The sequence below is a fragment of the Lactuca saligna genome, chromosome 2 (genome assembly GCF_052625555.1).
Source record: "Lactuca saligna cultivar CGN05327 chromosome 2, ASM5262555v1, whole genome shotgun sequence".
NCBI classification, from domain to species: domain Eukaryota; kingdom Viridiplantae; phylum Streptophyta; class Magnoliopsida; order Asterales; family Asteraceae; genus Lactuca; species Lactuca saligna.
Genome location: NC_136418.1, coordinates 30,693,072 through 30,717,391, shown reverse-complemented (window position 1 = coordinate 30,717,391; position 24,320 = coordinate 30,693,072). Strand labels below are relative to the sequence as shown.

Here is a 24,320-nt window from a genome sequence, read left to right as displayed (position 1 = left end):
TCTAGTCCAGCGGTATCCAATGTTGTCTTCCCTCTTTGAGGTTGAAGGTTCAAGTCCCGTTGTCGACATATGTGGATTTAAGGAGTAATTAAGAGTATGTTAGATTTGCCGTTTCAAATAATAATAATAATAATAATAATAATAATAATAATAATAATAATAATTTTGATGGAAAAAAAGAGGTTGAGATAACCGAAAAGTAATCCTATCTACTTTGTTGTCATTTGGCCATATTAAAAAGACTCTGGATGCAAGAAGATACCATGTAATCAAAAGGTGAAGGAGATAGTGACCTCCGTGTTCCTTTATAATCAAAAGTATACATGCATTCCGCAAAGAAAAAAAAAATATATATGGTGTGTGTACATGGTGATTGAAAAGATGTGGGAGAGTAATCGTTCCACTGCTTTCTACCGCTTTTTGTCGCGTTTGCTTCTAGTCATTGCCTCACTGGGTCTTGGTCTTCGTCTACGCTCAATCAATGCATTTTTTGTTAAAATCCTTGTGCGCCCTTTTCATTTTGATATTCCTTATTATCCTTCTTTTCAAACACATAATCTTATAACTAATTGTGCCTTCCTCATTGTTGGTTTCTTGGAGCTTAAATACACTTCGTAATAAGGTTTGTCTAAATTTCCTCTGGCTTCTCATTTATTTTTGTTTTTTGTACTGAAATTACTGAATACGCTTCACTTTGATAATGAAGTAACTTCACTTATACTTGAAGAATGTAGAAGAGTGGCGACTGATTGCTTCTAAAATGTGGTGGAGTACAATTGAATGTGTAAACCACCAAACAAATAACATTATGTTAACATCAATCTATTATATTTACTGTTATTGCTGTTTGAGAATGTGTTTTGGTTTTGATATTACCTTGTTGAGGCTATTCTATTTCGGAGACTGTTTTTTAGGGTTGTTTGAAATTGGTTACTTGATTACTTGATTATTGCTATTTCAAGTAACGATTCTGTTACAGTTTTTTTTTTTTTTTTTTTTTTTTTTTTTTTTTTTTTTTTTTTTAAATTACTGTTGAAGTTGAATTATGCTGTGAAGAAGCAGTATTATGACTCGAAATTAACAGTTATCTTTGTAAGTTCAAATGGTACTTACTTTAAGGTAATTCTTTTATAAGAAACTCATAATAGATACTTTAAGTTAGCTTAGCTTAGTCATATGATTTCTTGGTTTCATCCACACATTTAGAATATTTCTAATTGTTATCTAGTATGCCAAGAATATGTATTTATTTAAGAATCAAATGATTAATTTTAAGCAATTAGTTGTAATAAAATTTATTACCAAAGGGTAAAACAAAATCACAATAAACCCTTATGACACATACTCACATACTTTATGTATGCTCAATTTAATCATAATCGATTTAGCTCCTTCTAGGCACTTGTTCATCTAGTGGATCATTGTATACCTGATTTACATCTCTCATGCAGATATTACACTTGGTGCTTGATAGATGGACTCTGTTGAAAAAGACGATGTACCAATGTTAACAACTACAAATTGGTCATCCGATAGCCATGATCACAATATAAATCGAAGAAATTTACACAGGAGCAGAACTGCTGTTTCAATATCCATTCCTTCTAGCTCCATTGAAATGAATCCTGGTGCAACAAATCGTGTTGGCTTCACAGGTCCCTTGCGCAGTGAAAGAAAAACTCGTGATGTACTGAGACCAGAGAGGGAGCCTGTGGAACGAGTACGCACTAGAAATTATAACCATCAAAGTGAGCACTTAATGAAGTCTGGACAATTAGGGATGTGTGATGATCCTTATTGTACAACATGCCCAGCTGCTTACAAAGCACGGTCGATGTCAAGATCCGAGGCGTTTCGCCACCGTGTATTACTCTTTTCTTTCTAAAAAAATCTAAATTTTGATCTGTTAAAATCTTGTGTCTTGATGGTTGTTTGACTTTTGAGAAGATTTTGACCTTTACTGCTTGTTTCGTAGAACGGAACAGTTTTACTGTGTTTGTCGACTAGGAGTGATGTTGATGACAAAATTGCAATTTTTTGTCGGATCCAGATAGGTGGAGTAAGGTGGGGTAGGGACTTGTTTTTTTATCTATAGTTTGTGTAAAAGACGTAAATACCCTCCATATCCTGATCAATGAATAGGGTCTTAGAAAGCTTGTCTGGTCCCATCCTCCCATCCACTCCAATCTTGTCCCATGTAACAAATGCAGGATTTAGTTGTATCTTATCTAACCTGTTTATATATATATATATATATATATATATATATATATATATATATATATATATATATATATATATATATATATATATATATATTGATTGAGGGCATGTAAAATGAAATTAAATGTTAATATAAGTAGCAACATACTTTCACTTCTAGCTAATTTGGTCATTCGGTTTTAAAAATCAATTTACCAAAACCACTATGCTTTTCAAGTTTGATTATTCAGGGTCATGTATGTTGATCGCATACCTGTAAAATGTTGACATTGTTCCATAGCTTTTATAATGAATTTCAAAAAGTTGGATAGTTTTATTATAGTTTTGAAAGTTAAGTGATCATATAATGGTTTTTGAAACTTGAATGATTTTAGTAACGATTTTGAATTACTCGAAAAATGTAAAACATTGTTCTTATGTACTTATAGCGTCCTTCAAATTGAATTGCTTACTTTGTACATGCAGTTATTATGTTTTTTTTTTTTTTTTTTTTTTTTTAATTTTTTTTGCAGTTTGATGGTGTTTGGTATGAAGGTGCAAAGCTGTGGGCAAAAGACAGATTATTGTTAATTAAAAGTTTTGCATTCGGGGTCATGAATCCACATGCCAAAGCAGTTCAACAGTGGAACCAGTTCATTGTCATATCGTGCTTATTTGCCATTTTCATAGACCCCTTATTCTTTTACCTGCTGTCAGTCAAGAAGGTAACATTGCTGATATAAAAGGATTCATATTTTTTGCACAAACAAGAGATTGAGAGCATGTTTTTGTCCTACCTTCTTCCACCGTTTGAATTTGACAAATAATTGTATTTTTTATCCCATTGACATCGGTCCCAATCCCAAGTCCTAGTTTGAGTTCGAGTCCGAGTCACACTTGTTCTCTATTGTACTTGGTAACAAAAGTGGCCTTATTAGGCAGTTTTTTGCTACAATGAAAATTTGATCTGTTAGGAATAATAACCGTTTATATTTATTAGGTGGATGTATTTGAATGACAAAAAATCAACTTCTATGCCAGTAAAAGTCAGTTTTTGATTTGTCTGAGCCAAACATAAAACTATTTCTTCACCTAACTATGAAACACAATTCAAAGCCATTTTTCCTGCTTCTACCTTAAACACACATTTAACATGGATAATCTTTTGTTATTGTTTAAACTGTGACTAATTTCCTTCTACATGTTTTACTTTTTTGGAGCAGGACTGTAAGTGCATAATAATTAATTGGCCAATGACGAAAACCATCGTGGTTTTCAGAAGCGTGACGGACCTTATATACTTCATGCATATTCTTGTTCAGGTAAACAACTTAATCACCTCTTAGTCTTCATTTTGGCCATGGGGCTTATTGGTATGGATGGCATCTACCCTATGTCCTCCCTAAAGAATACCAATACATTTTTATTTTTTGTTCCTAACCTAGTAGTCTAGTACATAGCAAATGAAAATGTTACATTAATTATAACTTCTAACAAGGGTTAAGCAACTCTATCAACGTCATAAACAAAGAGGATAAAGATGCACAAATATGGAAAAAACCCTAATGCATCAAACAACCCACAAATCCAAATCACAAGAACAATATTAATTTAAGCGGAACAGGACTAATATATCAAACAACAATCAATCGAATGCAATGAAAATTACCAAGCAAAATAGTAAATCAGAGAGACACAAAAATTTATGTGGGAAACCCAAATCGGGAAAAAACCATGGGCAGAGTAAGCCAAGAACCAATCCACTAAAATATTACAGTGTTTACAAAGCTCGATCAATGTGATTACGATGGACTATAATGGTGATTTGATGAAAAAAGGTTGAAACCCTAGAAATGTCAATCTAAAATGGGGAAGAAGAAGAAGTCTTGATTTTTTGTTTAATATCTCTCTTCTAGAAAATAACATTCAATTTAAGCTACAAAGGAATAAAGGTTTTCCAAAATTGGCAAATATAGACCTTCAACAATGAAGCAATTGCATTTCTAGAACAAGTCCATTTTAGAGCTGATACACCTATTTTAGACATGGTGTCCTTTTTTGACCTAATACACCCATTTTAGACCCGATGTCATTTTTAAACTTGATGCAACCAAGTTAAACCTAGATTGCTAGAAAGACAATATAACCCTTGAACTAAGCAGAAATTGTCAATTTTGGAAGGCATATTTCCACAATCTCCATCTTGACTTCAAAATAGACCATGCAAAATTTCAACTTGTCTAAAAATCACCCGAAAACATAAAAGGTCAATAGCTTATCAAACTCTAAAACTCCATAAGAACTTGTAATCACCATTTATTGAAAAACTGATTCCGAAAAGAAAAATACCTCCTCCATCAAACCATTGATGCTCAATTGCGATCAGAAACTCTCATCAAGTCCAAACATAGTTTGAACTTAGCTATAGGAAGATCTTAGTGAACATATCAGCAAGATTATAATTTGTATGAATCTTGTCCATGACAAAATTACCTTTTTTCAATGATATTCCACACAAAATGGAAAGGGATATCAATGTGCTTAGTTTGGTCATGAAACATTTGATCTTTTCTCAAAGAAGATAGCACTTTTATTGTTACAGAATACTATGGTAACCTTCAATCTATCATCGAGTTCAATAAATAGACCCCTCAATCAGATATCTTCCTTAATTGCTTTTGTATCTTCCTTAATTTCTTTTGTAATCATCATATACTCTGCCTTGGTAGATAACAAAGCAATTGTAGACTGTAACTGAGCATTCTAACTAATAGCATAACCGTTCAAAGTAAACACAAACCCTGTAATAGATCTTCGTTTATCCAGATCTTTAGTGAGATCTTTAGCGTGATCTGAATCAACATATCCAAGCACCCCAATGGTAGACTTACCAAAATGCAGCCACATCAAAGTTGTACCTCGTAATTAATGAAAGATCCATTGCACTGCTTCCAATGTTCTTTCCCTGAGTTCGCCATATATATATATATATATATATATATATATATATATATATATATATATATATATATATATATATATATATATATATATATATATATACGAATACTAATCATGCTAACAACATAAACCAAATCAACGTATGTGCAAATCATATAATACATTAAAGATCTGACAGTAGTAGACTATGTAACGCGTGCCATATAATCCATATCAATCTTAGTACTAGGACTCATACGAGATAACTTCAATCAAGCTGCAAAAGGTGTGTTTATAGGTTTTGCTTCATGCATATTGAAGTGTTTTTGGACTTTCTCAATGTAATTTTTGAGAAAGATACATGACATTAAACTTCCTATCATGAACAATTTTCATACCTAATATATTTTTGGCAACTTGTAAGTCATGCATTTCAAAACCAATTTTCAACTGGTCTTTTAATTTCTGAATCTCCTTTATATCTTTCACTACGATCAACATGTCATTCACATAGAAGAAGTAGATCTTCAAACCATCATCACAGTTTTTGTAATAAACGCAACTATCATGGGCACACTTCTTGAATTCGTGATTAGCCATAAATGAATAATATCTCTTATACCATTGTCTAAGAGACTTCTTGAGGCCATAAAGAGGTTTATTCAATTTATAAACATAATTCTCCTTACCAGGAATTACAAAAACCCTCAGGTTGTTGTATAATAATATCTTCCTCAAGAACACCATTTAAGAAAGTTGCAGTAACATCGAGTTGCTCTAACTCATAGTCATTAGAAACAACCAATCTCAACAATACACAGACAGTAGTATGTTTGACAACTGAGGAATAAATTTAAGTTTATTTAGTACCATGAATTTGATTGTAGCCTTTATCTAATAACCTAGCGTTGTAACTTGGTTTCTCATCTGGGTTGACAAGTTCCTTGATCTTGTAGACCCACTAGAATTTAACTAGTTATTTTCCTTTCGGAATAGAAACTAAATCTCAATTATCAGTTCTTTATGAGGACTCCATCTCACTTTGCATTGCAATCATCTAATCACTTAAGTCTTTAGACTTAACAGCCTCATCATAATTCATAGGCTCCATTTCAGACTAAATATCATCATCAAATTAAAAGCATAAGAAAGAAGTTTAGCTTCAACATAGCTCTATGGAGGTACAATATCTCTTCTCGATCTATCTCTTCCAATGCGTGGAGTAATATCTTGTGGTGGCGAAGATGTTGACTCTTCAAAAACAATGGGCTTATCAGACGAGGAAGACTCTTGATTTTCTACTAAACTTGGAATAGAAGTTGAAGGTGATGTAGGAATCTACACCTCCATTTGAGCTTTCTTTTTACTTGCTTGGGATGATGCATCTGCACTTCTAGAAGAGTTGGCAACAGGCTCAATTATAGCGGAATCATCAAAAGTAACATATCTTTATATAATAACTTTCTTTAGATTCGAGCATCGTAACTTCTATCCCTTTACACCTGGATTGTACCCCAAAAAACACATTTTATTGTTCTCAGTTCTAACTTCCCATTTTCAACTCATGCATAAGCTGGACATCCAAAAGGTTTTAAATTTGTACAATCGACAAGTATCCCATACCATAACTCAAATGGATTTTTCTTCTTAATTGCTCTTAGCGGTGATCGTTTTATTACATAGAAAGCAGTAGAAGCAACCTCCACCCAAATGGAATTTGGCAATTTGGAATTGGAAAGCATAAAATAGACCTTCTCCATAATGGTGTGATTCATCCTTTCGGCTGCACTCTTTTGTTGAGCTGTATGGACAACCGTGCGATGTCGATTGATGCATTCCTTTCAACAATAGGCATTAAACTCTTTTGAGAAAAAGTAAAGTCCATTATCCATTAGAAGATACTTTACTACCAATCCATATTGCTTTTCAACTTGTACTTTCCAATTTCTAAAAGTGAGAAAAATCTCCCTTATGTTTCAAGAAGAAAGACCATGCCTTTCTGGAGAAATCATCAATGATAGTGACCATATAAATAGCTCCACATTTCGAAGCAACTCGAGTCGGTCCCCACAAATATGCTTGGACATAGTCGAGTGGTCCTTTTGCTATATGAACATCAGTCGTAAATCTCACTTGCTTTCTCTTTCCATATACACAATCTTTACAGAACTCTAAACCAATAACCTTTTATTTACAAAGTAATCCTCTTCTAATCAGTTCAGACATGCCTTGAAAACTTGTATGGTAGACTTGAAGGTGCCAAATATGATACTTATCTAGATTAGAAAGTAACTTAGAAACGATAACATCACTTGAAATTGCTTTCCCCTCAAGAAAGTAGACGCATGAAGTCTTTCGTTTGGATCTGAGTTTGTTAGAATCATCTTTGAATACCTTGAGAACTCTACCTTTACCAGCAAACTCATATCCCTTTCTACCAATGGAACTAAGGTCTCGTTTGATGGTTGATGTCCGGGAAAATACTGTCTTGGAAAGTTTTTTGAGTGAGAAAGAAACCATGATGTTTGATTGTACATTAGACTAACTATGTTGAATGATGAAAAATGACCATATTACCCTGTCGTTTTATACTGCGATGGATAAAGTTGCTGAATAGTTATAAAAACATACAAAATCAAAATTACACCATTATCATTTAAAAATATAAATAGAAATTGTCATACAGAGTAATTAAACATAAATCAATTAAAATCCAAATAGAATGTCGATTAGATTGTTTTTATTTTATTGTTTTTCAAGTGGATGTCATGTTATTCTTTCTAGTTATTTTAGTTTTTTTATAACCCAACATGTGATTCTTGACCCGATTTATGTTCGATAGTGGTAGGATGGATGAGATTTTTTAAAATAAATTAGGATGATGGTATTGTCCAAAAAAAAAAAAAATAATCCAATAAAAATGTAGTAAAAAAAATTAACTAAAACAAATTAATAATTCAATAAAGTAATATTTATTAATATATAAATAATAAATATTATAAATAATATTTATTAATATATAATCCAATAAAAATGAAAAGAAAATTAAAAAAAGGATTATTTAAAAGAAATTAATATTACAATAAAATAATATATATTAATACATAAATATTTTATATGAAAAATAATATTTGTCAGTATTTAAAAATCCAGTAAAAAATAAATAATCCAATAAAAATTAAATTTAAAGAAATTAATAATCCAAGAAAGAAAAATGTGAGGTTTGGAGAATAGCTGTCTTTCCGGTCTATTCAACCACAAATATATGGTTTCTGAGCTTTCCGGGAAAGTCATCTTATCGGAAAATATATTTTTTTTGTGCAAATCAAACAGTCTTACATATCCATTCAGCCAGAAAGATTTGTTTGGATATGAAAAGATGTCTATCAAACGGGGCCTAAGATATAACAAGTTTTGTCTAAAGCCTGGAACCTATTTAACATCCTCTATTATTTGGATAATTCCATCAAACATACAGATTCTGACTGAACCATATCCAACGATCGGACATGTAGAATTGTTATTCATAAAAACATAGCCATGGTTAACCATCTCAAACGTATAAAAGTAACTTCTATTATGACACATATGAAAAGTACAAACAGAATTGAGTATCCATTCACCAATAGAATCTAGTTCATCCGAATAAACTGTAAGTTCTCCAATACAATCAACCTCAACAACATTGGCTTCACCATAAGAACTAGCTTGTTTAGCAGTTGTTTTTATTTCTCTTCATTATTCAACTTGAAGCATTGATCAATCAAATTTCCTTCTTGTGATAGTAATTGTAAAACTTTCTTTTGCCTTCAGACTTGGATCTAGCCTTGTAAGAAGATTAAGAGGTTTTACCTCTATCTGTTCTTCCTCTAGCATTTAAACCTTCGACTTTAACATCATTTGAGCCACCACAAGTAATATGCTTCATATTCTCATTTGAACACAAATCTATAGAACTTCATCTAAAACAAGAGTTTCACAGCTGTAGATGATAGTATAATGAATATGGTTGTAGGATTCAGGCAACGATGACAACAAGAATAAGGCCAAGTCTTCATCTTCATACTGAACATCCATATTCTCCATGTTAATGACCAACTCTTTTAATTTGGAAATATGTTAAGCTAAAGAAACTCCTTCAATCATCTTGAGATTGAACAATTGTTGCTTTAGATGCAACTTGTATGGTTGGATCTTAGTCATCAATAGTTGCTCCTACTTTAACCATAAAGCAGCCACTGAAGTTTCTTTCAAAAGATGTTGCATATTCATTTGAAAAATGCAAATGAAGTTTCTTTCAAAACATCTTGCATATTCATTTAAGTCAATTTGTTAAAAGCTAATTGAGTTAGCTTTTTCATTTTGAGCTTTTTGATCACTAGACCAGATGTCCTGATTTCTCATTTGCGGTTTACAAGATTTGTCTATATACGTCAAATCCGCACAAACCACATCTGAATGCCCACATCTACAAAATGCAAATCTACGATCTACCGGTCTAGCCCATTAGATATAGCCCATGTTGTATACTTTGTATAGCTACCACCATCTAATTGTTTTTGTGTATATTTACTTTGCTTGAATGAAAGAATCATTATGGAGAATATTGTAGCGTAATAGTAATATTGTCTTTGCAGTTCAGGTTAGCTTTTGTTTCACCTGAATCAAGGGTTGTAGGAGCTGGAGACTTGGTTGATCAACCTAGAAAAATCGCGTTACATTATCTTTCTGGATTTTTCTTCCTTGACTTGTTTATTGTATTACCAGTTCCTCAGGTGAGAGTTTCTTTCAATCATAATATCTTATTTTTACTATCATTAGTTGTAATTCCTCATAACTTAATTTACTATGCACGCAGATAATTGTATTACGTTTCTTACCAAGTGCGACATCAGGAGCTACTTATGCAAAGAATCTCTTGCGATCAGGTGTTCTTAGTCAATACATCCCCAGATTATACCGATTTCTGCCTCTTCTTGCTGGCCAGTCTCCAAGTGGTTTTATATTTGAGTCAGCATGGGCCAACTTTGTCATCAATCTTCTGACCTATTTCTTGGCTGGTCATGTTGTTGGATCATCTTGGTATCTGTTAGGGTTACAGGTGAGTGAGATCATGAAATATTGAGTTATTGACCATGTTTTATCTATGTTTTATATTCATTTTTTTAATAAAAAAAAAATAAAAAAAATAGAGTTTATATATTTTAATCACAATGCTAATCTTAGACAAAGTGAATGTGTTATTTTCTATAAAACAAGTTTAAACTTAACTGTTCAGCCGTGAAAATCTTGAAAATGACCATTTTTATTTTCTTTATCTCCTTCATTTTGCTCTGTAATAAACCTTAATATCAAACGAAACTCGTCCAGAACCCCCAAAACAATCCTAAATTAAAAGAAAACAAAAAATGAAACCAAAAGAAAATTCCAAAATAAAACATAAATCTGGAGGACTTTGATGTCGTCTGTTATATAGAGTTTTAAGGAAGAGAAAAAGAAGATGAGAACAAAATGATCATTTACATAGACGTAACACCCATTTATAAACAACGTGACATTATAGGGACGAGTGTCTCCAAATATTGTATTAGGGATGAAAAAAGCAAAAAGACAAACTATTGAACAATACCCATATATAACTTTTGATCAAGGACAGGGCTGAAACTTGTAACTTAGTCTAAAACTATTGCACAATAGCCATAAGTTTTCATAAAGCGCATTTTTTAAACAGCTTCAAAGTTATAATTTCGTCTCCAAATATTTATATGCGATTATTCATGTCATAGTGTATTAAAGTTTGCAGGCTAGTACTAATTGTTTTTTCCTTTAATTCTTTCAAGAGGGTGAGTAAATGCCTTCGAGAAGCTTGTCGTCAATCTACATTGTTCCCAAACTGTTTAAAGTTTATAGATTGCGGGCGTGGGGATGATTTTCAATACTTAGAACGTGATCGACAATGGAATAACTGGAAACAAGATAAAACTTCGAGTTCTTGTTTTACTGAAAAGGCCGATTTCCCGTATGGAATTTACGAGAGAGCTGTCGATCTCATTGCCGAGGATAACATAATCAGAAGATATGTATATTCCTTTTTTTGGGGGTTTCAGGTATATATTCAATTTTTTTGGATAAACTTTGTTCGCTTTTGTTCTTTGTGAGGGCCCTTTCTGTATTTCATTCCGTTTCTTATATTACCTTGTGTTAATAAGTAACTGTTAGGGAAATATCTAAATAAATTAAGAACTTTCTGGCATGTAAATAAATCTTAATAAATTAGTTTTACTAAGGAGAGGGCTGTTATGCCAAAATAAGGGATTTGATATTTTGTTGTTGCTAGAGTTACGGGATTTAAGCTAGTGATTGATTTAATAGGTAACAAAAAAAAAATGAAATGAACAATGATGTAATCTAAACAAATAAATTAATACACAAATAAATGAAAGTGAGTTGCTCATTTTTTGTATCTAGCCTCAAACTTTTTGATGTTAAGTTCTATTTCTATCTTCTTGTAAATGAAATTATTTATGTCAAAGGTAATCACAAAATTCCTCCTAATTCTTTATTTGCTGATGATTGTGAGAAGCAAATCAGCACACTGGCTGGCAATCAATCTCCAAGTTACTTTGTTGGGGAAGTCCTTTTTACGATGGGTATAATTGCCCTTGGGCTTCTACTTTTTGCACTTCTTATTGGGAACATGCAGAACTTCCTTCAAGGTCTTGGACGCAGGTGAACCTTTTAATGTGGTTAATTAATATGGTAGTTATAACCACTCATTGAATTATGATATAAATAGTTCTTCCATGTGCATAATTCATGGACTTTTAATATTATCTTAGACGGCTGGAAATGTCACTTAGACGACGTGATATTGAGCATTGGATGGGACACCGACATTTGCCAGAAGACTTACGAAGGTATATATCTCATGCCTCGTTACTTTAATTTCTCTGTGTAGAGTGATTAATCATAAATCCACTGTCCTCTTTTCCATAAAAATTAAAATTTAGCCGCAACCTCAAGTGATCAAAAGATTTTTTTTTTGGGAAAATGGTCTCAGAGATTCCCAACAGCCGGCCAAGTGAAAAAAATTGGAAAATAAGAACATAAGGATATACGTGGAGAACTTAAACAATTGGAGAAAAACCATAGCCTCAAATGAGGAAAAAAGACAATGTATAAAAACATGAGAGAAAAACCATTTAACGTTTTGATGTGCAGAAAAGTTCGAGAGTCGGAGCATTATAATTGGGCCGCTACCCGAGGGGTTAATGAGGAGATGCTAATGGAGAATTTGCCTGAAGACTTGCAAAGAGATGTACGCCGGCACCTCTTTAGTTTTGTCAAGAAAGTGAGAGTCAATCCTCCCTCTATGCTCCTTTTTGGTGATTATTATATGATAACATATCATTTAAACTAAGGGTAAATCCAAGAAATAACTATGTAGCTTCATTTATTTATGTATTATAGCATTCTGCTTTCATTTTTTTCTATCACAAGCGTGCTTCCATTTTTTTTCTTATTATCTGAAACGTCAACTTAATTATATATTCGTTTTCATTTTAGGATATTATACTTCTAAAATTCTACCCGGTTACAATGAAAATTGTTTGTATTTCGATGACGATGCTATAATTGGGTAGTTTTTTTAAAAAAAAAAGTGGTATAATGCAATATAAAAGAAGTGAAAGTAAGATGGTATAATAAACAAATTAATGTAAGTACGTTGTTTATTGCAGTTACAAACTATAATCACAACTTTTTAAATCACAGGTCAGGATTTTAGCAGTGATGGATGAACCAATTCTAGATGCAATATGTGAAAGGTTAAGGCAAAAGATATACGTCCAAGGAGGCACACCTTTATATCAAGGAGGGGTTGTGACAAACATGGTTTTTATTGTAAGAGGAAAGATGGAGAGCATAGGAGAAGATGAGAATCATGTTCCATTGTCAGAGGGTGATGTATGCGGTGAAGAACTTCTCAGATGGTCCCTTGAACATTCATCAGTTAATGGAGGTATAAACTAGATGGGATGCACAAATGGCAATAATAACAACATAATATTAAAAATCTGTAAAATGGTTACATGCATGAATGGGTTCTATAACAAGTTTCAAAACGTGACTGGTTTCAGTAACATTTTCTTAAGTCCAGCGGGAAACTTAGGAATGAAGTGGAAGTTTGTTGTTATTTATTTCAATTTCTTTTTAGTTTAAGAACATGAACCTTTTAAATCCTTTTCACAATCAAATGTTACTTCCAGATACAAGGAACGATAGAAAACAAGGAGGCAGATTGCTTAGCGACAGGACAGTGAAATGCATAACGAATGTGGAGGCATTTGTTCTACGGGCTGCAGATCTTGAGGAAGTAACAACTCTTTTTTCTGCATTCTTAATGAATCAGCGTGTTAAGTTTGCCATAAGGTAATGCATCTTTTACTTACACAATAATCTCGTTATGGCACCGGTTAAACGCATATATCTACCACAAATGTTCCACATTTTACGAATTTCTCCAACCTACACGCATCATGCAACTATATTTCAATGGGTGTGGTATGAACTCGGGTAACCTGAGTTGCCTGCTTGTTATTCGAGTCACAGGAGTACTCCAAAAATACCAAACGGGTTTTTATTAATTCCCTAATACCCACAAGATCCTATAAAACTCTATTTATAATGTCCAGCTAACAAACCTAATTCAACTCTAATAGATATTGAACATATTCTAAAAAGATAAAGACTAACATAAAAGATAAAGACTAAGCACAAATAATCAAAATTATCCTAATCTAAGGTATTCCTGCCACGCCTTTGATAAACCTGACCAAATCTTCCTGCCTGGGTCGTATCATTACTCCCTTCCCAAACAGACACCTTGTCTTCAAGGTGAAAATCTGGAAAGTGCACCCACGACCATATAGAATCCGGAATGGAGTGGTGTTGGTGGAAGTGTGAAAAGAAGAACTGTACCAGAACTCCACCCACGACAACCATTTCGCCCATTTTTTTTGAGCATCTGACACAAAACAACGAAGATAGGTTTCTAAACACCGAACCACCTCCCTCAAAAATGCCGAAGCCACAAAACAACTCTGTCGCGATCCGACACGATGGATTCTGGAATACCATGCAACCGAACCACCTCCCTCAAAAACGCCGAAGCCCTGTAAGAGCCGTGTACGGGTGTTTCAAAGGAACGAAATGAGCATATTTACTCAACCTATCAACGATCACAAATATAACAGAAAGCCCATCGGACTTCGGTAAGCCATCAATAAAATCCATACTAACCTCTGACCATACTTTATTACGTAATTCAAGGGGCTGCAACAACCTGCTAGGAGCCAAGGTAGAGTATTTATGGCGCTGACAGACATCACATTGAGCAACCATGCGCGATATGTCCCCCTTCATTCCCGTCCAAAAAAGTTCTCGAGCCATTCGGCGATAAGTTTTTTGAACTCCCGAGTGGCCTCCCAACAAAATCCCATGAAACTCACGAAATAACTGTGGGATCCAAGAAGACTTACGATTTAACACCAAACGACCATTAAACAATAGTCGCTTGTCATCCACCGAAAACCCAATTGGTATCTGCTGACCAGAAATGATGCGTTGCCGGAGTTCCACTAACTCAGGGTCATTCTCAACCTCACGCCATAAACCTTCCCAATCAACCTGATAACCAGTCACCAATACGAACATTTTAGCTCCATTCTCCTTTGACAGTGCATCAGCTGCATTGTTTTCTCGCCCCGGACGATACTCAATATCAAAGTTGTATCCTAAAAGCTTAGACAACCACTTCTGATGGTCTTCAACCACGATCCGCTATTCCAGCAAATATTTTAAACTCCGCTGATCCGTACGAACCACGAACCTTCGCCCGAGAAAGTAAGGTCGGCATTTTTGTATAGCAAAGACAATGACCATTAATTCGCGCTCATACATAGACTTTAGATGAGCCCAAGTACCCAAAACCTGACTAATGTAAGCAATTGGACGAGAATCTTGCATAAGTACTGCACCCACACCAACCCCCGAAGCATCAGTTTCCATCACAAACGTTTTCGTAAAATCCGGTAAGACCAAAACCGGAACATGAGTCATAGCAGTCTTTAACTGCTGAAAAGCTTGTGAAGCTTCCTTGTTCCAATGGAAATTATCTTTCTTGAGCTGATCTGTGAGCGCACCTGCAATCTTTCCATAATCCTTGACAAACTTGCGGTAGTAACCCGTCAGTCCTAAGAACCCACGTAATTCCTGAAGCGTTTCCGGTTCCGTCCATTCTACCATAGCTTCAATTTTCGAGGGATCAGCTGATACACCCTCCCCCGAAACCAGATGCCCTAAATACTCAATTTGATCTTGAGAAAACGAGCATTTTTTTTATTTGCAAAAAGTTTATGCTCTTGCATCTCTAGTAGAACCGCAAATAAGTGATGCACATGTTCGTCCTGGAACTTGCTATAAATGAGAATATTGTCGAAGAAAACGAGTACAAAGCGTCGTAAGAAAGGCCGGAATACCTGGTTCATTAATGATTGGAAAGTGGCAGGGGCGTTGGTCAACCCGAAAGCCATACCGAGAAATTCATATTGCCCCTCATGAGTTCTAAAAGCAGTTTTATGAACATCTTCTTCTCTCATTCGTATCTGATGGTACCCGAACTTTAAATCTAATTTTGAAAATATAATCGACCCATGAAACTCATCCAAAAGCTCGTCTATAATAGGAATAGGAAACTTGTCAAGAACTGTTGCCTTATTAAGTGCTCTATAATCCATGCAAAAACGCCAACTCCCATCTTTTTTTTAACCAACAACACGGGACTAGAAAAAGGACTAGTACTCAGCTGAATAATTCCGGCATCCAACATTTCCTGGACTAGTCGTTCTATCTCATTCTTTTGTACTTGCGGGTAGCGGTAAGGTCTTACACTTACGGTCGGGGTACCCTCCTTTAAAATGATCGCGTGATTTATGCAACGTTCGGGGGGTAAACCACCAGACGTTTCAAAAACATCTTGAAATGCCTCCAACACCTTGATAACCGGCCCGAGAATCACAACAGGAGTAGGCACCACGCCTCTCACCTGAAGATGGATGAAATATCCTTCCCCCTCCCGTTGCATTAACTTTTGGAGTGTCTTATACGAGACCATAGTTTTTGATAAAACGGGTCACCTATGATCGTGACCAGCCTATCACCTTCCCAATATTGCATTCAAAGTTCCAACCAATTGACCATCATGTCACCCAGCGTTTGCAACCATTTGACACCTAATATGACATCTTACCCTCATAGTTTAAAAGGTAAAAACTCTTCCACAATCATAACCTTAGGTAAGTCAAGACGGACATCTTTTGCAGCACCCATGGCTCCGTGTTATCAATCCATTACCCAACTTAACTCCCACTGAACCAGAATCTGACACGATGATGGTGAGTTCATCAACCAACTCTGTGGAGACGAAATTGTGGGTTGCCCCACTATTGATCAAAACAACGACCTCCCGGTCCCCGATCTTCCCTCTCACCTTCATTGTCCGAGGTGGAGTGAGTCAGCTGACTGAATTAAGGGACACTTCTGCTGTATCAAAATGCACCTCTTCCTCATTCTCCAACTCGTCCTCCTCATCATTGTCTTCATCCACAATAAGAACTTGTAACATTTTACTAGGGCATTTGTGTCCCGGTGCGAATTTTTCATCACACTTAAAACACAGACCCTTGGCACGCTTTTCCGAGAGCTCGGTGGCAGTTAGTCTCTTAAATCCCCCCGACGAGTTGTCTTGTTTCTTTGTCACTACAATAGCAGTCGACATGTTGGACTTGCCCAAGGCACCATATCCTAACCTAGACATGTTGTTTGTCCCTTTTATCAACCCTCCAACCCTGTTTTCATCAATTTTGATGGCCATTCGAATCGCCTGAGACAAAGAATCGGGTTCTGCTATCCGAACTGCTGCTGGTACGTCTTCTTTCAAGCCTTTAATAAATGTGCTCTCCTGAATTGATTATGAAATGTCATGTAGTTGTCCAGCAAATCCTTCGAATCTATCCACATACTCTCGTACCGTCCTTGTTTGTTGGATGGCCAAAAATTGTTCCTGAACACTGCCCTCACACGACCCCTGGAACCTTTCAAGGAGCTTGTGTTTGAACCTTCCCCAAGAACGGAAAGGTTTCTTGGCATCGTTCCAGCGAAACCACGTCAAAGGAGCATCCTCCAAGCAAATTGCTACTGCCCGCAACCGATCCTTCTTCCCAAACTGACCTCAAAGTATTTTTCAACCATGTAAATCCATCCGTGAACATCTGCACCACGGAAAACAGGAATCTTAAATTTTCAGCATTCAAGCAAAGGATCCCGCTTTTTCTTCTTCTTCTTGGCTCACTTCAAGTCGTCATTATCAGCACTGTCGTCCGAGTTGCTAGACTCCCCGTCATCATCATCCTCACTCTCCCTGAAATAGAAGAGGAATTGTGGGAATTTTTTTTTGTGTTTCTTCCTTGGTCCCTCGATTGCTTCAGTCAAGTCTGAAACGACTTTGGTGAGCACCTGCATTTGTGTTGCCACTTCCACACGGTGAGCTTCAGATGCATGGAGCACCTGATTAATGGCTCCCTCAAGCACAACAAGCCTTTTGGCGTTGGTGCCCTTCCACTCCAATTTTTCTGTCATCAGAACCGGTTGCTCTGATACCAAGAGAACTGGTTGCTCTGATACCAAGTGATATGAACTCAGGTAACCTGAGTTCCCTGCCTGTTATTCGAGTCACAGGAGTACTCCAAAAATACCAAACGGGTTTTTATTAATTCCCTAATACCCACAAGATCCTATAAAACTCTATTTATAATGTCCAGCTAACAAACCTAATTCAACTCTAACAGATATTGAGCATATCCTAAAAAGATAAAGACTAACATAAAAGATAAAGACTAAGCACAAATAATCAAAATTATCCTAATCTAAGGTATTCCTGCCACGCCTTTGATAAACCTGACCAAATCTTCCTGCCTGGGTCGTATCTGGGTGTAACATGCTCAAGCAAAATCATTCTTATTTCGATCACAAAATGAAATATGACTGCTTTACATTTGTCATAAAAACAAGTTTGTTGCAGAAATAGCAATTTTTTGTTATGTGTTTTCATGTTTGGGCAGGGACATGGACTTAGACCGATGTGAATGGGACAAAAATTACTAACAAAAAAAAAATTCACACCAAAAAAGTGGAACAAAGTGGGAAACTAACTTGTCCTTGATCTTTAGTCTCTGTAAAAGCCGTTAACACCATCCTAATCTCATCAGATAGCCGTAGAAAGTTTGTCGAGTCACATCCTTATGCAAGGACAAGCATGTAGGACACATTGTAGTAGTTTGCATTTCCATATAGGATGCACAACTAGTTTTCACATGTACTTTATGGTAATTGTGCATTTATTTAGAATAGCATATCATACTTTATGTTTCGCTTTCTATAACTACATGGTGTACACATTTTTTGCCATCTCCAGGTACGAATCTCCATACTGGCGGGTCCAGGCGGCAACCACCATCCAGGTGGCATGGAGATACTATAAGAAGCGGAAAAACCGTGCAAAAGCCTCAAATGGTCGTACCACTCTTCCCTCCAAGTGGCCTGCTTTGCAGCAACGGGTATCGTCTCATTAGTTTTCATGTATGTACCTACAATTTGGTGATACTATTGCCTAAACTAATGTCTATTTTGTAAACCCTAAACCCAACATTTATGAGTTGTGGGAAGCTACGAACTGAAGACGTGGGTGTTTACAAGGTGTTTTTACATGTTTTCTTGTAGTTTTATGTTTAAAGCGTGACATATTATTGTAAACGGTTCCCCTGTGATTGTGCAACATGTTATTGATGTAAAGGATTAACTTGTGAGTGTGTGCTTTCTGAGGTTGTAACAATAGAAGCACGTTTGCTCTTATGTTCAAAAGCAAAATGTATATATTTACATTTCACTAAAGTTCGGTTTCGATTTGGATTTTATTTCTTTTCGAAATACCTAAAAATCATATTTTAGAGTGAAACTTCACTAAATTTAGAGATGGAAGGAAAAAAAAGTAGTTTTGTTTTATTTTTTCCATTTTGATGTTGTAGATAGGGATGGAAATGGGGTGGGTCGACCAACCATATCCCCATCCCGAGTGCCAAACTGCATCCTCTTCCCCATCAACTTTTTTAAGCTATCAAAACCAGAGGTCATAATCAGATTGTGTTTAGATTAATCATAAAGTTTAACAAACATTAAAACGAGAAGTGACAATTTGGTATACGGACCATCAAACGAAGTAATGATTGACGAACTCTTGGATTTGGGAGTGCAATTTGTTGTAGTGACTCTATATTTAATGGTCTAATACACATCAATAGAGAACCATGATTAATCAATAAAACAAGGAACCAATCCAAGACGTCAGAATTTAAAGCGCTTAAGGGCAAAAGGAAGTGTTATAGACTTTTAGAGTTGACATAGATGCACCGGATTATAAGAAACCCACTTCTTCTTTTTTTAATCCACGTTTTTTTATCAAAATAAATAAATAAATAAATAAAACATAATATACTGTTGTTCATGACTTTTCGTCTTCTTTCCATAGAGATCTATATTGATATATAAAAAAATAGAAAATTTTTTCATAAAAACCCACTTCATTTTCATTGTTTTTATCAAAGAGGGTTTTCAAACCCTTGGGAATATTCAGAGACTCGGCTATAGTGGTTTGCTGGTTAGTTTTGCTCTCTTCAAATTATGAACAACGCTATATTCGATTTTTTTTTTTGATAAAAGACATGTCTTAAAAAAATTAAACAAAAAAAGAGATGAGTTTTTTGGTAAAGAGGTGGGTTTATAGTATAATCCGGTGTGTCTGTGCAATGTACAAGTGTACACACAGTCCTTTGGTCATTGATCATTATGATTTCTAATGCTCAAGATTGCTTCATTGGTTCCTTATTAATAATGGTTCTCTATTGAACATCAATATATATATATATATATATATATATATATATATATATATATATATATATATATATATACACATATAATGTCATCAAAATAGGGCATGACGGGTTAGGGATTAGTATACCCGACCCCAATCCTATCCTCGGTTTTAGCCTAATGTGGATCCCCAACCCGATCCCTGATATTCGTTTTTACGGGGAATACCCGTCCCCAATTGGGGCGGGTCAACTAGGTTCCCCACCAGGTTGGTTGAAATTTACATGCCATACCAACTCTTTATAGAAAGATAATATGTAGAATGTTCTTGTATAATACCCTAATATGCTTACAAACTGAGTGATAATACCAATGTGCAACATGATAGTGAAATCTAAGATTAGAAGGCTTTTTGGTAAGAATATACATAACTTGAGCGACGCTAAGAATTTAAAGAACTATTAGATATTAAGATGATACCAAATCTCAAATGAAATTCATAAAATCTTGATATGCTTTTCCCTCTATTGAAATGTAACATTATTAGAATGCATGTATATAGGCTCAAAACCTAGTCGATTCCCTACTTTTTTGTAGAAGATAACGCCCTACCCCCTCCCCCCAAGACGTGTTAGGAAAACTTTTAGTATCACCAACATCAAGGCCTACGTCCTTAGAGCTAGATCCAGGAATCCAATTCACAACCGGTAAAATTGACAACAGAGGCTTTAAAATTGTTGAATAAAACTGAAACTATTTTACCCACCATGTATCATTTTGCAAGAGTTAGAGAGATTAAAACAACCATAGAAGGGAAAGCATAACAACTTTTGAAGACTTTGATCCTCATGGGAGGTTGGAAGTTCATGAAGTGTGACATGAAACTCTAAAACAAGATCTCTCTAGAAGTATCCACCAAGAGTAGAACCATCAAAACATGCTAGTATTCACTTGTAATTTGTTGTTCATAAGCCTTTGAAATATATACCAAATATATATATTCAAAGGTGAAACAACAAAGGGACTTTGTCTAACATCAAAATGCAAGAGAATAGAAAAGAAGGGAGAGCCTAAATCTCGAAAATTTGGCAGCCTATAGAGAGCAAAGAGCTCTCGATTTTGGCTTTCCAAAGACTACAAATATGGGTTGCAAGAACTCTAATCTAACCTTCCATGCCCTCCCTTATATAATTGCCAAAAGGCAAAGGGAGACCATAAAGACAAAGGAGCAAGGGACATGTTTCATACAAGCATGATAGAATTTATTAAATAATTCAAAAGAAGGCCATACTTGGTCTTCTCTCACTTTTTTTAAAAAGGCTAGGCACAAAAGAAGACAAAAGTTGTCTCATGACTAGTTTATATATACATATATGTTACCTTTATAAAAATAAAACATTTTTATAAAGAATTCCCAACATATATATATATATATATATATATATATATATATATATATAACTAGTCATATATAAATATCTTATTTTATATAAAACTATCTTTAATATAATTTTTAACTAGCTTATTTTATATCAAACTACCTTCTATATAAATTGAACTAGTTTGTTAAGATATAAATATAACTTATAAATAATCATACATCATGATATATTTCATAAGTAGTTATTTCTCCAATAAATATTATTTCCTCAAATAATAAATTCAGAATTAGTAAATTATTATATCCATGAATTAATAATTTTCCAATTAAATACAAGTGTTGATATATTTATTAGTAATCAAATACTACTAGAAAAAGAGCCTTTTACGATGTGCAATGTGTGTCTTAAAACGCTCAGACGACGCGCAAATGCGTGTCAAGAAAGGCCCTGCCATAATGGAAGACGACGCGCATTTGCACGTCGTCTATTTACGATGCGCATTTACGACGCACAGTTATGACGCGTAATGCGTATCAAGAAAGGCCCTATCATAAATAAAGACGACACGCATTTGCGTGTCGTAACCTTACGTTGTGCGTGTTTATGACACATAATGCGCATAAAGAAAGGCCATGTCATAAAGGCAGTCAATACACAATTGTGTTTTGTAACGTTACAACACGCCTTTACGACTCGCAATGCGTATCATTAAATCTACTATCATTTGCATGTCATAAATTCCAGCTGCCAGTTATATACCCCTATACGACGTCCATTTACGACACACATTACAATGTGAATACACATAATAAAAGACAAATATATATATATATATATATATATATATATATACATATATATATATATATATATATATATATATATATATATATATATATATATATATATATATATATATTCTAACACCGTAAATTTCAAGACAAATTTTTCATTTAAAATAATCATTTTATTCTTAGAAACACTTGTTTCAAATCTCATTCATAGTCGAATTACAAAACATAACTCCATTTTCACTTGCATAGAAAACCAGGATCCTCCAAAATATGTCTCTTTCTCTGGTGTGTACAATCAAGCCGGTACCGTCCCGTGATACTGAAAGAAACCTGAAAAACATCACACAAAACACTGTAAGCACGAAGCTTAGTGAGTTCCCCAAAATACCACATATAACACATATTAGCCACTCGAGGCTATAAATCTATGGGTCCGTGCACCCAAACTCTGTGAACCCTCAGGTTCTAACTCTGGGAACCTTCTGGTTCCAACTCTATAAACATGCACAACATAAATCACATAGAAATAATGCAGTACAACACATCACGTACATATAGCATACAAATATTCTGATCACATAACTCTGGTTACCTACTCAAGGTAAAGTATAGTGAAAAGACTCACCTGGCAAGCAGAAAGCAGATATCCCCACAATTAAATCTCGAACTCGCCACCGCCTAACACGTAAGGCAAATACTCTCATGAATATAACTCTCGAGACTAAAATCAATCCTCTCATGGCACCCTCTTAAGGGTAAAAGACTATTTTACCCCTCTCTTGGCCCAAAGGCCACATCGCTGACCAAACCCTAAAAGTCAACGGCCAACCCTTGGTCAAAATCAAAGTCCTCAGTCAAAGTCAACCCTTGACTGACCCTACTCACCGAGTCAACCCTGTGACTCGTCGAGTTCCCATAATCAGAACTTCACTCAATCCGCGACCTAACTCGCCGAGTCCAACAACTCAGAGTCCACTCGCACACAACTCACCGAGTCATCCCTCAACTCACCGATTCTCGACTCAACCAGAGAATATCGGGACCCTTCGACAAGACTCGCCGAGTCCAAGAACAGACTCGCCGAGTTGTTCTTCCAACCCGCCGAGTCCCAGCTTATCTTCAAGAAACTCGTCGAGTACACTCATGTGACTCGCCGAGTACCACCGATCTGAATCCACTCAGAAGCATTCCAGGTCATGCAACTGCTCCAAAACATAGATCTAGCCTCCTACTACTCATCCATCACGTAAAGTGGCAAACTTTACGTGAATCCAAAGAGATCTAGGCCGTTTGCACATTGGGCTAGGGTTTGGGACATATAAGCTTCACTAAACACTCCAACACAGGGACTTTCATGCTCTCTGATTCTTCTCCCTTCCAGATCTGAGGTAGCAACCTCAGATCTAACCTCTAGACTTCCCATTACATCCATAGACAAATTCCCACAAACCCCAAAATGAAGAAACAACATAACAATAGCCCAATAACGAGATATTACCTCTAAGAGATGTCCCAACTGCAATGTAATTCGAATCCAAGTAAAGCCCCTTGCTCCAAGCCTTCAATCTCCCAAAATTCCTTCCACAATTACTTCTCCAAGCTCCAATCCACTCAATAATGGTGCGTCTCCGCGATTTAGGGTTTTTCTGGGGCTCAAGGGGTGATAAAGAGGCTGGGAGGAAAACATAATGATCTTTATATAAGGCTCAACCCCAAGAATTAGGGTTTTCTCCACTCAGCGCCTACTCACCGAGTCTATCTCACTGACTCGCCGAGTCGGCTACTTAACACGCAACCAAGTCGCGACTCTACTCGCCGAGTCCATCCATGGACTCGCCGAGTCACTCTTTTAGCCCCTTCAACTCTACTCTTGATATTTCGGGAAGTTACATACATATATTTATCTTTTATTATATGCAAACATTCATTTTCATCTAAATTTTACATACATACATACATGTCAAGTTACCTTAAGTAATTCTAAAAGCTAGCAAAAACATGTACATGTGTATTAAAA

General features: G+C 35.4%; 1 protein-coding gene across 2 annotated transcripts; it reads left to right on the top strand.

Moving 5' to 3' along the window:
* The first annotated feature begins 330 nt into the window (after nucleotides 1–330).
* LOC145030837 (putative cyclic nucleotide-gated ion channel 20, chloroplastic) lies at nucleotides 331–19,176 on the top strand. 2 transcript variants are annotated; one of them, XM_078979263.1, is made up of 14 exons: nucleotides 331–622; nucleotides 707–784; nucleotides 1,452–1,864; nucleotides 2,736–2,927; nucleotides 3,426–3,524; nucleotides 9,780–9,917; nucleotides 10,001–10,243; nucleotides 10,983–11,249; nucleotides 11,726–11,871; nucleotides 11,982–12,059; nucleotides 12,364–12,493; nucleotides 12,916–13,162; nucleotides 13,410–13,572; nucleotides 18,674–19,176. In XM_078979263.1, the coding sequence occupies exons 3-14, from the start codon at nucleotides 1,475–1,477 to the stop codon at nucleotides 18,828–18,830; spliced, it is 2,250 nt and encodes a 749-aa protein (XP_078835389.1). In that variant the 5' UTR covers nucleotides 331–622; nucleotides 707–784; nucleotides 1,452–1,474; the 3' UTR covers nucleotides 18,831–19,176. The 2 variants fall into 2 exon arrangements, with proteins under 2 accessions (XP_078835389.1, XP_078835388.1); XM_078979262.1 differs by lacking the exon at nucleotides 707–784.
* The last annotated feature ends 5,144 nt before the right edge of the window (nucleotides 19,177–24,320 follow it).

Bases quoted from the DNA above. Each gene is read 5' to 3' on its own strand.
- LOC145030837 (XM_078979262.1), top strand. From the start codon at position 1,475: ATGGACTCTGTTGAAAAAGACGATGTACCAATGTTAACAACTACAAAT. The intron at 11,250-11,725 runs GTATATATTCAA...GATTGTGAGAAG, and splicing joins CCTTTTTTTGGGGGTTTCAG to CAAATCAGCACACTGGCTGG. The intron at 13,163-13,409 runs GTATAAACTAGA...TGTTACTTCCAG, and splicing joins ACATTCATCAGTTAATGGAG to ATACAAGGAACGATAGAAAA.